Source organism: Erinaceus europaeus, chromosome 3, assembly GCF_950295315.1.
Source record: "Erinaceus europaeus chromosome 3, mEriEur2.1, whole genome shotgun sequence".
Taxonomy (NCBI): domain Eukaryota; kingdom Metazoa; phylum Chordata; class Mammalia; order Eulipotyphla; family Erinaceidae; genus Erinaceus; species Erinaceus europaeus.
This window is the reverse complement of record NC_080164.1, coordinates 177,420,820-177,436,156: the sequence shown is the minus strand read 5'-3', so window position 1 is coordinate 177,436,156 and position 15,337 is coordinate 177,420,820. Positions and strand designations below refer to the sequence as shown.

Genomic DNA, 15,337 nt, shown 5'->3' with positions numbered 1-15,337 from the left:
TTATTGGATAGAGGCAAAGTCAAGAGGGAAGGGAGAGATAGGGAGTGGGAAAGAGAGACACCTGCAGCACTACTTCACCTATTGTGAAGTTGAGCCCCTGAGGGTGGGGACCAGGGGCTTGAGCAAACGGTTTGTACATTATAATATGTACACTCTGTGAGGTATGCCACCACCTGCCCCCCCCCGAAAAATGTTTAAAAATATTTGATTTATTAGCTTGGACATAGAAAAATTAAGAGGGGGAAAATGGTAGAAGGGGGAGGAAAGAGAGAGGGAGAGAAAGAGGGAGGGAAGGAGAGAGGCAGGAAGAGAGAGGAAGGGGAGAGAGAAGAGAGAGAGGAAGGGGAGAGAGGGAGAGAGAAGAGAGAGAGGAAGGGGAGAGAGGGAGAGAGAAGAGAGAGAGGCAGAGAGAGAGGAAGGGGAGAGAGGGAGAGAGAAGAGAGAGAGGAAGGAGAGAGAGGAAGGGGAGAGAGGGAGAGAGAAGAGAGAGAGGAAGGGGAGAGAGGGAGAGAGAAGAGAGAGAGGAAGGGGAGAGAGGGAGAGAGAAGAGAGAGAGGAAGGGGAGAGAGGGAGAGAGAAGAGAGAGAGGAAGGGGAGAGAGGGAGAGAGAAGAGAGAGAGGAAGGGGAGAGAGGGAGAGAGAAGAGAGAGAGGAAGGGGAGAGAGGGAGAGAGAAGAGAGGCAGAGAGAGGCAGAGAAAGAGAGGAAGAGAGAGGGAGAGTGAGGGGGCAGAGAGGAAAAGAGAAGGAGAGAGAGGGAGAGAGAAGAGAGAGAGGCAGAGAGAGGCAGAGAAAGAGAGGAAGAGAGAGGGAGAGTGAGGGGGCAGAGAGGAAAAGAGGAGAGAGAGGGAGAGAGAGAGGAAGGGGAGAAAGGGAGAGAGAAGAGAGAGAGGAAGGGGAGAGAGGGAGAGAGAAGAGAGAGAGGCAGAGAGAGGCAGAGAAAGAGAGGAAGAGAGAGGGAGAGTGAGGGGGCAGAGAGGAAAAGAGAAGGAGAGAGAGGGAGAGAGAGAGAGAGAGCGCGGGAGTGAGAGAGAACTGTAGCACTGCACCACCACTCGTGAAGCTTCCCCACTGCAGATGAGGACCAGGGGCTTGAGCCTAGGTCCTTGAACATGGTAACATGTGCGCTCAGTCAGCGCTCAGTCAGCGCTCAGTCAGCACTCAATCAAATGTTCCACCACCTGGCCCCAGTAAATAAAACCTTAAGCACAATGTTCCACCACCTGGCCCCAGTAAATAAAACCTTAAGCACAATTCAAAATTAAAGTGTTATGGTTATGCAAAAGACTTTCAAGCCTGAGGATCCAAAGTCCCAGGTTCAGTCCCCAGCACCACCATAAGCCAGAGCCAAGCAGTGCTCTGGTAGCTCTCTCTGTGTACCTTTCTCTCTGTAGCCCTCTTTCACTAAAAATAAATTATATATGTATTTTTTAAAACTCTGAACTCACCAGTCTACTGATATTATTAAAAAAAAAAATTAAAGTGTTGGGGGTCGGGCGGTAGCGCAGTGGGTTAAACACACATGGCACAATGTGCAAGAACCGCAGGAAGGATCCTTGTTTGAGCTCCCCACCTGCAGGGAAGTCGCTTCATAGACAGTGAAGCAGGTCTGCAGGTGTCTGTCTTTCTCTCCCCATCTCTGTCTACCCCTCCTCTCTCCATTTCTGTCCTGTCCAGCAACAAAAACATCAATAACAACGATAATAATAACCACAACAATGGTAAGACAACCAGGGTAACAAAAAAGGGAAAAAAATGGCCTCCAGGAGCAGTGGATTTATGGTGCAGGCACTGAACCTCAGCAATAAACCTGGAGGCAAAAAAAAAAAAAATTAAAGTGTTATTGTTGTTTTACTAACTACTGCTACTTAGTTTTTTTTTTGTTTTGAGAGCACTGCTTAGCTCTGGTTTATTGTGCTACAGGAAATTGTATTTGGAATCCTGGAGCCTTAGGCTAAAGAGTCCTGTTTTGCATAGTCACTAAGCAGTCTCCCCCTGCCTCAGACCCTTACTTATTACATGAAAAAGAACTGGGGGGTAGGGGTGGGCCAGGTGGTGGCGCACTTGGTTGAGCACACACATTACAGTGCACAAGGACCCTGGTTTGAGCCCCTGGTCCCCATCTGCAGGGGGGAAGCTTTACAAGTGATGAAGCAGTGCTGCAGGTGTCTGTCTCTCTCCCTCCCCCACCCCTCTTGATCTCTGGCTGTCTCTGTCCAAAAAATAAAGATACTTTTAAAAAATAAAAGCATTGGAGACATTCATCTCTACTGGAGAAGTAACTACAGAAGCCAGGAAGTCTTTCTTCTGCACCACAAAAGCAATTTTGGTCTATGCTCCTAGAGGAGTTAGGGGAAGATGGCCAGAGGGCTCTGAACCCTGGTTCTACTGCAAGTTGGAACTTTTGTGACAAGGAGCCTTTGTTTTTGCAGCATCACTGAAAGGGAAGAGATTCTGGAGAACACCTGAGGAAGTCAGGTGCCATTTTGCTTATCTGAGAGGGAAGATGGGAAAGGAAGGACAACTACAGGATGATTTCACTCATAAGTGGAATATAGAGAATTGAAACACAGGGCGGGGGTAGATAACATAACATAATGGTTATGCAAAAAGACTCTCATGTCTGAGGCTTCAAAGTTCCAGGTTCAATCCCCCATACCACCAAAGCCAGAGCTGATCAGTGCTCTGGTAATAATAATAATAATAATAATAATAATAATAATAATAATAATAATAAAAGAGGATTGAAACACTTTGAAAAAACATATGTGTATATAGTCAACCCATGATTAATCTTGGAACAAATACAGTAGTAGCCTCTGGGGGGAGGGAGACAACTTTGGTGATTGTGAGTGGTGGGGCATTATGCCCCTATTATGTGGTAATCTTGTAAATCACTATTACATCACTAAGAAGAAAATAAAATAAAGCATTGGAAATAAAATAAAGGTACCTTAACATCTTCTTCCCCGACTCTTGAATAGTGCCACTTCAAGACCGCTCAGGTGAGCATGTACAAGGTACCCACCAGTGTCACCCTTACATACCGCACGGGCTCCCCCACCTTCTAGGGTTTCTCCTCCCTGGACTTCCACACTGCTGTCATCTGCCTGATGGGTGTCCAGTCTTTCCCCAGCCCCCACCTGAAGTCACAGTTCCAAATCTCATTCCCGTGATACCTTTTAAGAGGCACCTGACCCCATCTTGTCCAGCAGTGTCTGCTCCTCTCCTGGTCTTACACCACATTCTTCTCCATTGGGTGCTGTCCTGACCCAAACCCCTCTCCCGTAAACCAGAGTGAACTCAAGGTCATGGCCTCCACCTCTGGCAGGTGATAATCGGCTCTGAGTAGAGGCAGTGGAGTGTATTTCTCCAGCCTGTTGGTTGTCTAACTGCCCTCATGGATTAAAATATCACCTCCACTTAGTGTCTGTGAAGAGTTTGACATGTCTCTTAATCACACCAAACCCCATGTGTCCCAGTTGAAATCACTGAACCTGTGGTCCTGGAGGTGGCGCAGTGGATAAAGCATTGGACTCTCAGGCATGAGGTCCTGAGTTCAATCCCCGGCGGCACATGCACCAGAGTGATGTCTGCTTCTTTCTGTCTCCTCTTATGTTTCTCATTAATAAATAAATAAAATCTTTAAAAACAAAAAGAAATCACTGAATCTAATTGCTACAGGTTCATAAGCATCAAAGTATAAAGATTAGTGGGGGGTAGATAGCATAAAGGTTATGCAAAGAGATTCTCAAATCTATGACTCTGAAAGTGTCAAGATTGGGATTCTGGAATATACTAACTTTGGGGGTAATATGGGGTGGAACAGGTGGGCAACACATAGGTTTTTTTTTTGGGGGGTGGTGGCAGGTGGTGGTGTACCTGGTTGAGTACACATACTATAATCAGCAAGGACCTAGGTTCAAGCCCCCAGACCCCACCTGCAGGGAGAAAGCTTCACGAATGGTGTAGCAGTGCTGCAAGTCTTTCTCTCTTTCCTTTCCCACTTGATTTCGGTCTCTATCCAATAAATAATAAATTATTTTTTTAATTTTATATTTTTTATATTTATTTATTCCCTTTTTTGTTGCCCTTGTTTTATTATTGCAGTTATTATTACTGTTGTTATTGATGTCATTGTCTTGGATAGGACAGAGAGAAATGGAGGTGGGGGGAGAGAAAGACAGACACCTACAGACCTGCTTCACTGCCTGTGAAGCGACTCCCCTGCAGATGGGGAGCTTGGGGCTTGAACCAGGATCCTAAGCCCGTCCTTAACCCACTGCGCTACCACACTCCTCCCAAAATATTTTTTTTCAGATTTAAGAAAAATTTTATTTATTGATTGTTATTTTTAACAATTTAAATTATATTTATTTATTTACCACCAGGGTTATCTTTGGGGCTTGGTACCTGCATGATTTCACCATTCCTGGTTGCTTTTTTCCCCTTTTTAAAAAAATATTTATTTATTTTCCCTTTTGTTGCCCTTTAGTTTTTTTATTGTTGTAGTTATTGATGTCACCACTGTTACATAGGACAGAGAGAAATGGAGAGAGGAGGGAAAGAGAAAGATAGACAGCTGCAGACCTGCTTCACAGCCTGTGAAGCAACTCCCCTGCAGATGGGGAGCTGGGGGTTCGAACCAGGATCTTACACCAGTCCTTGAGCTTCGAGCCACATGTGCTTAACCCACTGAGCTACCACCCTACTCCCCAGTTGCTTTTTTTTTTGTCTTCTTTCTTTCTTTCTTTCTTTCTTTCTTTCTTTCTTTCTTTCTTTTTTTTCCATATAAATTTTATTTTATATTTTTTTAGTCTGATTTTTTTATTGGGGAATTAATGTTTTACATTCAACAGTAAGTACAATAGTTTGTACATGCATAACATTCCCCAGTTTCCCATATAACAATACAACCCCCACTAGGTCCTCTGTCATCCTTCCTGGACCTGTATTCTCCCCACCCACCCACCCCAGAGTCTTTTACTTTGGTGCGATACGCCAATTCCATTTCAGGTTCTACTTGTGTTTTCTTTTCTGATCTTGTTTTTCAACTTCTGCCTGAGAGTGAGATCAACCCACTGTGTTACCACACTCCTCCCAAAATAATTTTTTTAAAGAATATAGTTCCTTAGATTTGTTTTTCATGGCTATATTGGGACCTGATTATGAATTCAGTTAGGAACAAATTTAGAGAAAATTAACAAATGATGAACACATTTCTTTAAGAATGACTAGAGGTTTATTATTTGTGTTTATCTGACAAAAAATAAATGTAATCACAAGAGAAATCATCACTGTAGCTCTTTCAGCTCAAAGACACCACATGCAGACACACCCCTCCTGTGAGCCATGGGGACAGCCTTAAGTCAGCAGCCTTGATAGTCACACAGACAGACATACAGAACATCTGAAGACAATAATTTCATCATCTCTTTAAGTATTCCAATATGATCCCAGAGAACAAAAGGGCCGTGTGTCATGGAGAACTTGGTGAGATGACAGCATAAGGAGACAACATACCCTAACTGACTCTGTTTTAGTCACATTACGATCGTTATTCCTGTAACATCATGCCTATAGGTATGAAGAAGATGTCTCTGAAATAGCAAGTGAGTGTGTGGGGGGGTGGGGCTGTATCCAGGTATGTCTCTTAGTTAAATTCATAAACAACTACTGGGCTGCATCTGGGTATTTTTGCTGTATCTCATCCTGTAAGATTAGCCACACCTCATCCGAAAAGAATGCATCTGTTTGTTCCAGCCTGGTAGGATGGTTCCGTGTCATTCCGTTGCATCTCATGCTGCTAAGAAGGCTGTTGTTCATTCTGGTGGACTCTCCACATTGCATCCCGGAAGTTCTCCTACCTCACAGCCAGGTGTTCCTGCCTCGCCTTGTCCTGGTAGGTCTGTTGCACTGCATCCTGCTGGGACTGTGGATCTGCCTTCTGACTAGTTGGGACCATCTCCTGAAGTACCTTCAGCTTGGCCATGATGACAGAGTTGTTGGAGGAAACCTTGGTGGTGGTCTTCTCAGCGGTAATCCGCTGTCATGATGGTCTGTTCACCTGTGGTTGTGGCAGTAGTGGTGGGAGACTGTGTAATGGTGGTCTTCTCAGTGTTGGTCTTCTCCATGGTGGTGGGTTGGGTACTGGTGGTCTGTTCTGAGATCTTCTCAGTAGCTGTGGTCTGTTCAGTGGTAGCTGTAGATGTGATGTGTTGGGCTAGTCCAGTGATTAGCTAGCTGTTCAGCAGGGGGTCTCTTCAGTTATGGTTGGTTGTGTAGCAGTGGGCTGTCCAGGGATGCTCCGGTCTGCACAGCAAGTCTGTTGAGTGATGGTGGACTCTTCAGGTGGTGGTCCACTCAGCGGCTAATTATTGAGAGGTTGGAAGTTATGTGACAGAATTCTGCTCTAGTGTTGCTGATGCAGAGGGGTTCACTTTGATGGAATTTGCTCAGTGATGATTCGCTGTGTGGTAGCTGGTGATTCTAGAGGGTTCCCTTCAGTGGTGGCCTGCTCACTCATGGCTGACAGTACAGCAGTGGTCTGTTCGTTGGTAGTGGTCTGGTCAACCGCGGTCTGTTCAGGGGTGGGTTGGTGGCACAGCTGTAGCGTGTTCAGTGGTGACTGGCTGTCGAGCACTGGTCTGTTCAGTGGCTGTTGGTGGCACGGTGCCAGTCTGCTCAGTGGTGATTGGCTGAGTGGTGAGACCCTCGTGGACTGTGGGCATGGCGTTCCCATGGTCCCAGAAGGTGGAGAACACCAGCTTGAGGTTAGATTCTGGAAAGCCGCTCCCACACACCCTGCTGCTCAGGACCGCGCCGGAGTTGGCACAGATATTATTCTGCAAACTCAAGCTGTTGGAGATCTGCCTCCAGTAGATGACGGCGTTTTCAGGATACACTGGGCAGGAGGTTGGGATGCCAGCAAAGATGCAGGAGAAGTCGTGGCCCATTTGGGTGCACTCCACCCTCAGGGTGACAGCCTCCCCTGACTCTCTCATGGTCAGGTGGCATTGGGCCTGGTCTGGGGTGATGATCTGGCGAGTAACCAGATACTCTTGCTGAGAGCTTCTCTGCACAGATGGGTACTGGCTGGGACTGATCGGTGGCTCCCAGAAGCTTACAGAGCTGCGTCCTCGCCAAGGTCTCAACATGCCCTCCACCAGGAGCCCCTGAGCAGCCAGGAGGAGGGACAGTAGGGGAAGGCTCTGGCTCTTCATGGTGACCACGCGTTGGGAACCTGGTTGACAAAAGGCAGGAAAATGAGTTCCTCGGTTCAGGACTGAGATGCTGTGAGATGAGGACTCTGTCTGGCTCCTAGAATTCCTAGAAGCAGCCCATCTCCTCACAGTTCTGCTTGGCTTGTGTCCAGAATGCCAGAGCTTGCTACCCCTCATCCATGTCCTGACCACCCCCATCCTCACCAGCTCTGGATCACGCACTTACTTGCTTACACCTGCCTGTGCTCATCAGCAAACAATTATAAGGAGGCTTCTCGTGGAGCACTGGGCTGGGGGAGTAGTGAACCCAGGTGAGAAGCTTCTAGTGATCTTCTCATTCTCAGTCTCTCTCTCCAGTCTCTCCCATAAGTCAGTGAGTAAACAGATATTTTAACATCTTTTAAAGTATGGGTATCACTCTCTTTAAATTCTTTTTTTAAATGTTCTTTATGTATTGGGTAGAGACCACCAGAAATTGAAAGGGAAGGGGGAGGTACAGAGGGAGAGAGACCACTATTTGCAAAGCTTTCCCCTCTGCAGGTGGGGACTAGGGCTTGAACCTGGGTCCATCCGCACTATAATGTGTGTACTCAGCCAGGTGTGCCACCACTTCACCACAGTTTAAAAAAAACTTTTTTTGTGTGCCTCCAGGGTTATCATTGATGTGCCTGCACTACAAATCCACTGCTCCTGGGGGCCTTTTTTTTTTTTTTTCCTTTTGTTGCCCTTGTTGTTTATCATTGTTGTTATTCTGTCATTGTTGTGTTGGGATACGACACAGAGAAATGGAGAGAGGAGGGGAAGACAGAGAGGGGGAGGGAAAGATAGACACCTGCAGACCTGCTTCACTGCCTGTGAAGCGAGCGACTCCCCTGCAGGTGGGGAGTTGGCTGTGCAAACCGGGATCCTTACACAGGACTTTGTGCTTCATGCCATGTGCATTTAACCCACTGCACCACCGCCCATCACTCTAAAATACATTTTTAATTTTTTTTTTTAATTTAGATAGTGACAGAGAGAAAATGAAAGGGGAGTGGGAGAAAGAGACACCTGCAGCACTATTTTACCACTTGTGAAACTCCCTTCCGTAGATGGGGATCAGAGGGCTTGAACCTTGGTCTGTATACATTGCAATATGTACACTCTACCAAGTGTGCCACCACCAGCCTTCTTTTAAATTTTACCTATTTATTGGATAGAGGCAAAGAGAAATCAAGAAGAAAAGAGGAGATAGAAAGGGGAGGGGGAGATAGCATAATGGTTATGCAGACTCTTATTCCTGAGGCTCTGATGTCCCAGGTTCAATCTCCCTCCCTACACCATCTTAAGTAAGAACTGAGTAGTGTTCTGGTTAAAAAAAATTATGCATATTAAGAAAGGTAAAAATATATGCATGAAATTTTAGAAGACAGAGAGAGACTTTCAACACTCTCCCTTCCCTCTTTTTTTTTTTGTCTCCAGTGTTATCACTGGGGCTCCGTTCCTGTACACTGCTCCTGGAGGCTATTTTTCCCTTTTGTTGCCCTTGTTGTTATTATTGTTATTGTTGTTGTTATTTTCATTGTTGGATAGAACAGAGAGAAATCAAGAGAGGACAGGAAGACAGAGAAGGGGAGGGAAAGATAGATACTTGCAGACCTGTTTCACTGCTTGTGAAGTGACCCTCCTGCAGGTGGGGAGACAAAGGCTCAAACTGGGATCCTTACGCTGGTCCTTGTGCTTTGCATCATGTGCACTTAAGCCAATGCACTACTGCTCGCCCCTCCTTCCCTCTTAATTTCTGGCTATTTATATCCAATAAATAAATAAAGAAAATTTATTTACTGATTCCTTTTTGTTGCCCTTGTTGTTTTATTGTTGTAGTTATTATTGTTGTCTGTCTTCGTTGTTGGATAGGATAGAGAGAGATGGAGAGAGGAGGGGAAGACAGAGAGGGGGAGAGAAAGATAGACACCTGCAGATCTGCTTCACTGCCTGTGAAGCGACTCCCCTTGCAGGTGGGGAGTCCGGGGCTTGAACCGGAATCCTTACACCAGTCCTTGCACTTTGCACCACATGTGCTAAACCAATGCTACCACCTGACTCCCAATAAAGAAAAATTTTAAGTCTTTAAAAAAAAAAGAGAAAATTGAGCAAAAGGACTAAACACACATGCACGCACGCGTGCGCGCGTGCGCACACACACACACACACACACACACACACACACACACGGTCTTCTGCACAGAGAAAGAAGCTATCATGAAAATCAAAACGAAAACGCATCTAACTGAACAGGAAAAGTATTTTCACATCATATACAAACAAAAGATAAATTTCTACAAAGAATTCATGAAACTTAACAACATAAAGAAATAATAGCCCCCTAGGAGGGGGGGTAGTTAGCATAATGGTTATGCAAACAGACTCTCATGCCTGAGGCTCCAAAGCCCCAGGTTCAATCCCCTGTACCACCATAAACCAGAGCCGGGCAGTGCCCTGGTAAAAAGAATACACACACACACACACACACACACACACGTAAACTGCAGAGTCCGGCGGTAGCACAGCACATGTGGCACAAAGTACAAGGGCCCACGTAAGGATCCTGGTTCGAGCCCCCGGCTCCCCACCTGCCTGGGAGTCACTTCACAGGCAGTGAAGCAAGTCTGTAGGTGGCTATCTTTCTGGGAGTTGGTGGTAACGCACTTGGCTCAAAGCCATAAGGAATCCAGGTTCGAGCCTGGCTCCCCACCTGCAGGAGAGTCGCTTCAAAAGCAGTGAAGCAGGTCTGCTGGTGTCTGTCTTTCTCTCCCCCTCTCTGTCTTCCCCTCCTCTCTCCATTTCTCTCTGTCCCATCCAACAGCAACAATAATAGCCACAACAATAAAACAAGGGCAACAAGTAAATATTTTTTAAACAAGTAAAAAAAAAGTTTTTTTTTTTTAAAAAGTAACCTCCAAATGGATCAAGGATTTTGATGTTAAAGCAGAAATCAAATGCTTAGAAAAACATTGGCAGAGCTTTTTTGATCTAAGTTTTCAGGATGTCTTCAATGACTGAAATTCATTCATTCAGGAAAATAAGTAAACAAATGAACCTTTAGGTCTATAACAAATAGAAAAACTTCAGGGGTCGGGCGGTGGCGCAGTGGGTTAAGCGCAGGTGGCGCAAAGCGCAGGGACCGGCATAAGGATCCCGGTTCGAGCCCCCGGCTCCCCACCTGCAGGGGAGTCGCTTCACAGGCGGTGAAGCAGGTCTGCAGGTGTCTATCTTTCTCTCCCCCTCTCTCTGTCTTCCCCTCCTCTCTCCATTTCTCTCTGTCCTATCTAACAACAAAGCAACGTCAACAATGGCAATAATAACCGCAACGAGGCTGCAACAACTAGGGCAACAAAAAGGGGGAAAAATGGCCTCCAGGAGCGGTGGATTCATGGTGCAGGCACCGAGCCCAGCAATAACCCTGGAGGAAAAAAAAAAAAAAAAGAAAGAAAAACTTCAGCACAGCAAAAGAAACCATCACACAAATAGAGAGATTTCTTATGGAATGGGAGAAGATCTTTTTGCCATACATCCAACAGAAGGTTAATAACCAAACTATGCAAAGAACTCACTAAACTCAGCAACAACAAAAATCCCAAAAGGGGGAGAGAATATGAGCAGAAAATTCACCAAAGAAGTGATCCCAAGGACCAATAAACACAGGACAAAATGCTCAGTCACTGGTGATAAGAGAAATGCAAATAGAGACACATTACCCCTGTGAGACTGTCCTACACCAGAAAGAACAGTAAAGGAACCATTTTACACTCTTGGTGAGAATGTAAATTGATCCAACCCCTGTGAAGAGCAGTCTGGAGAACTCTCAGAAGACTAGAAGTAAACCTACCCTATGACCCTGCAATTCCTCTCCTGGAGATATATTCTAAGGAACCAAACACACTCATCCAAAATGATCTGTGTATACCTATGTTCATAGCAGCATAATTTGTAACAACCCAAACTTGGAAGCAACCCAGGTGTCCAACGGAATACTACTCAGCTATCAAGAATGATGAAGTCACCTTCTTCACCTCATCTTGGATGGAGCTTGAAGGAAACATTAAATGAGATAAGCCAGAAAGAAAAGGATGAATATGGGATGACCCCACTCATGGGAAGAACTTAATAAATAAGAACAGAAAGGGGAAACACAGAGTAAAACCTGAGCTGGTTTGGTATGTTGCATCAAAACAAAGGAGTCTGGAAAAAGAGGACAAGGAGAAGGGCTGTGGGGCGGGGGAGCTTTGAGGTGCTGGCACTTGACAATGGAAAAGGAGCTAAGTTGGGGTGAGAGTGTTTTGCAGACGCCTATCTTGGTAAGATGGGAAATTGTACCCATGTGCAACTACTGTCATGACATTGCACGTACTAGAGTGAAGCTCTGCTTATCTCTCATTAATGAGTAAATAAGTCTTTAAAAAATTAAATAGAAGGGAGTCGGGCAGTAGCGCATCAGGTTAAGGGCATAAGGTGCAAAGCCCAAGGACCAGCTCCCCACCTACAGGGGAGTTGCTTCACAAGCAGTGAATCTGTCTTTCTCTCCCCCTGTCTTCCCCTCCTCTCTCCGTTTCTCTCTGTCCTATCCAGCAATGACAATGTCAATAACAATAATAACTACAGCAGTAAAACAACAAGGGCGACAAAAAGGAAATAAATTAATAAATAATAAATAAAAATAAACAAAAATTCAATAGATTGGGGACTGGGCAGTGGCATACCTGGTTAAGCACAGTACAAGGACCCACTCAAAGATCCAGGTTCAGGCCCCTGGCTCCCCACCTTTGGGGTGGAGGGGATGCTTCACAAGCAGCAAAACAGGACTACAGGTGTCTCTCTCCCTCTCTGTCTCCACCTCCTCTCTCAATTTCTATTTGTCCTATCCAATAAAATGGAAAAAAAAAAAAAAAAGGGAGTCAGGCAGTAGTGCAGCGGGTTAAACACATGGGGCGCAAAGCCCAAGGACCCGTATAAGGATCCCGGTTGAGCCCTGGGCTCCCCACCTGCAGGGGAGTCGCTTCACAAGCGGTGAAGCAGGTCTGCAGGTGTCTGTCTTTCTCTTCCCCTCTCTGTCTTCCCCTCCTCTCTCCATTTCTCTCTGTCCTATCCAACAATGCCGACATCAATAACAACCACAACAGTAACTACAACAATAAAACAACAAGGGCAACAAAAGGGAAAATAAATAAATTTTAAAAAATGGGAAAAAAAATGACCATCAAGAGCAGTGGATTCACAGGGGCGGCACCAAGCCCCAGCGATAATCCTGGAGGCAAAAACAAAAAAAAAAGGGGAAAAACTTATACACAAACACATGCAAACAGAAAGACACCCTAATGCGTGGGAGAAAATCTTTATACAACATCCTTGAGAGAAAGGAATAATAACCAAATGCATAAATAACTCAGTAAACTTCGAGCAGAAAAACCTCACTGGAAAGTGGGATGAGGCGGCCAGGTGGTGGTACACATTCTACAATGTGCACAAGGACCTGGGTTCGAGTCCCCAGCCCCCACCTGTAGGTGAAGCAATGGTGCAAGTGTCTCTTTCTCTCTCTATCACTCTTTTCTCTCTCAATTTCTGGCTGTATCTATCCAAAAAAAGGTGAAGATAATACAAAAAAGAAATTTTAAAGGAAGAAAAGTTTTTTTAAAAAGATGTAATGAGGACACAGAACATTCACTGAGAAGAGAAATGGTCTGGTTTCTCTCTCAGTAAAAGAATAAGGAAGCACAGTGTTGATAACAATGCTATCTCGATTTTTTAAAGTGAATGCCTCCTTTGTCTATCTTCCTCTGATTCACTTCCTTGTGAAACTCGAAAATGGAAAGAAAGAGGAAGAGAGGGAGGGAAGGAGGGAGGAATGAAAGAAGGAAAGAAGGAATGAAGGGGAGCACAGAGTCTAGTGGGAGCTGTGGAATTGTCCATGTGCTAAGCTCCAGTAAGAAAAAAAAAAAAAAAGAAAAAAATCCAGTGACCTGAGAGACAAGAGTTTGGGGCTTGAAGTGTAAGGTCCTGAGTTCAACTGCCAATATCATATGTACCAGAGTGATGTTCTGGTTTTCACTTTCTTGGTCCTTGTGTAAATAAATAATAAAAAAAAACTATAGAAAATCATGTAGTATCTGGATAAATGTAAATGCTTAAAGAGCAGTGGGGTCACGTGGGCATGAAGGACCAGCAGGAAAAAAAAAAAGCATACAAAAATCTGGTGGCAAAAAACAACAAATACCTTTAAAAAAAAAAAAGATTCAGGTTCAGGCCAGAAACAGGTTCCCTGGGAGGGTGCCTGCTCTCCAGTGCTGGGGGCTGGGGGCAGTGAGGGGTAGGTATCTTTGGTGCTGTGTGTCTTTCTACTCTTCTGTCTCAGAAACTTGACTCCAGGGGTGGACCCGCAATTCCACCCAGCCCCTAAAACAGAACAGAAAAAGGATTCAGCAGGGACCTTACCTTAGCAGGCAACTTTCCTCGCTTAGTGAATTCAGGGCGTCTATCTGTGTCAATGGCAGGGCTGGTCCTTTTAACGGGACCCCTCTGCCTTAGGGTATTGCAAAATAAACTGGCTGATCTTTTATTACTGGCCTCCTGGGTAGCAAGGCTACCTTGCTGAGAAATGGGCCTGGGGCAGAGGAAACAGGCTAGGGCTGACACCTGGTTCTTCCAACCCAGACAGGACAGGAAGCTATGTGAGCTGAGGACCCCAGCTGGAAGAGCTTGGGGAGAGGAATAAACGAATCTGAACCAAAAAGATGGTCTCACAGAATGGAGGGAATTGGAGATGATTATGCCTAGTGAAATTAGGAGAGACAACTCTGGGAGTCCGGCGGTAGCGCCCCGGATTAAGTGCACGTGGCGCAAAGCACAAGGACTGGCATGAGGGTCCCAGTTCGAGTCCCCAGCTCCCCACCTGCAGTGGGGTCACTCCACAGGCGGTGAAGCAGGATGTAGGTGTCTATCTTTCTCTCCTCTCTCTCTGCCTTCAACTCCTCTCTCCATTTCTCTCTGTTCTATCCAACAACAATGACATCAATAACAACAATAAAACAACAAGGGCAACAAAAGGGAATAAATAAATATTTTTTTTAAAAAAAGTGCACATGGTGCGAAGCACAAGGACCCTTGTAAGGATCCCCACCTGCAGGGGTATCGATTCACAAGCAGTGAAGCAGGTCTGCAGGTGTCTATCTTTCTCTCCCCGTTTTCCCCTCTTCTCTCCATTTCTCTGTCCTATCCAACAACGACGACATCAATAACAACAACAATAATAACTACAACAATAAAACAACAAGGGCAGCAAAAGGGAATAAATAAACATAAAAAAGAGTAAGACAACTACTTATGTGTAATGCAGGGAATTGAAACATGGGGGGGCAGGGGGTGGCACACCTGGTTAAGCACACACAATACAGTGTGCAAGGACCCAGGTTCAAGCCCCTAGTCCTCAGCTGTAGGGGAAAAAGCTTCAGGAGTGATGAAGCAGGGCTGTAGGTGTCTTTCTGTCTCTTGCCTCCCCCGCTCCTCTCAATTTCTCTCTGTCTCTATCCAAAAACAAATAAATAGATGAAAATAAGAATAAACACATGAGCTTGAAAATATACAGAAAAAGGCAACTCTTCTCTTATTGGGGGGGACTATGCTGGTTATTTTTGTGGTGTGTGGGGGGAGGTAGGTGGACAGAACTTTGATGATGGGAGTGGTATGGAATTGTACCTCTTATAATCTTGTAAATCACTAATAAAATATTTTAAATTGTGTTGAGATAATGTAATGGTTATGAAAAGAAGGCAGGAAGGAAGAAAGAAAGAAAAGAAGGAAGAGAAATCCATGCCTGAGGTCCCAGGCTCAATTCTTAGCACTACCATAAGCCAGAGCTGAGTAGTGCTCTATTTTAAAAGAAGGAAGAGGAAAAGGGAGAGAAGGGAGGGAGAAAGGAAAGGAAAAGGAAGGGAAGGGAAGGGAAGGGAAGGGAAGGGAAGGGAAGGGAAGGGAAGGGAAGGGAAATGTTTAGATAATTTAGGGTGGGGGAGACAGCATAATGGTTATGCAAAGAGACTTAAGGCTCCCAGTTGCCTGGTTCAGTCCCCGGAGCCACCATGAG

At 45.4% G+C, this 15,337-nt stretch overlaps 1 protein-coding gene across 1 annotated transcript; it reads right to left on the bottom strand.

Moving 5' to 3' along the window:
• Positions 1-5,309: 5,309 nt before the first annotated feature.
• On the bottom strand, positions 5,310-7,235 carry LOC103108897 (fibroblast growth factor-binding protein 1-like). The gene has a single exon (XM_060188639.1). The coding sequence runs from the start codon at positions 7,219-7,221 to the stop codon at positions 6,583-6,585; it is 639 nt and encodes a 212-aa protein (XP_060044622.1). The 5' UTR covers positions 7,222-7,235; the 3' UTR covers positions 5,310-6,582.
• Between the last annotated feature and the right edge of the window lie 8,102 nt (positions 7,236-15,337).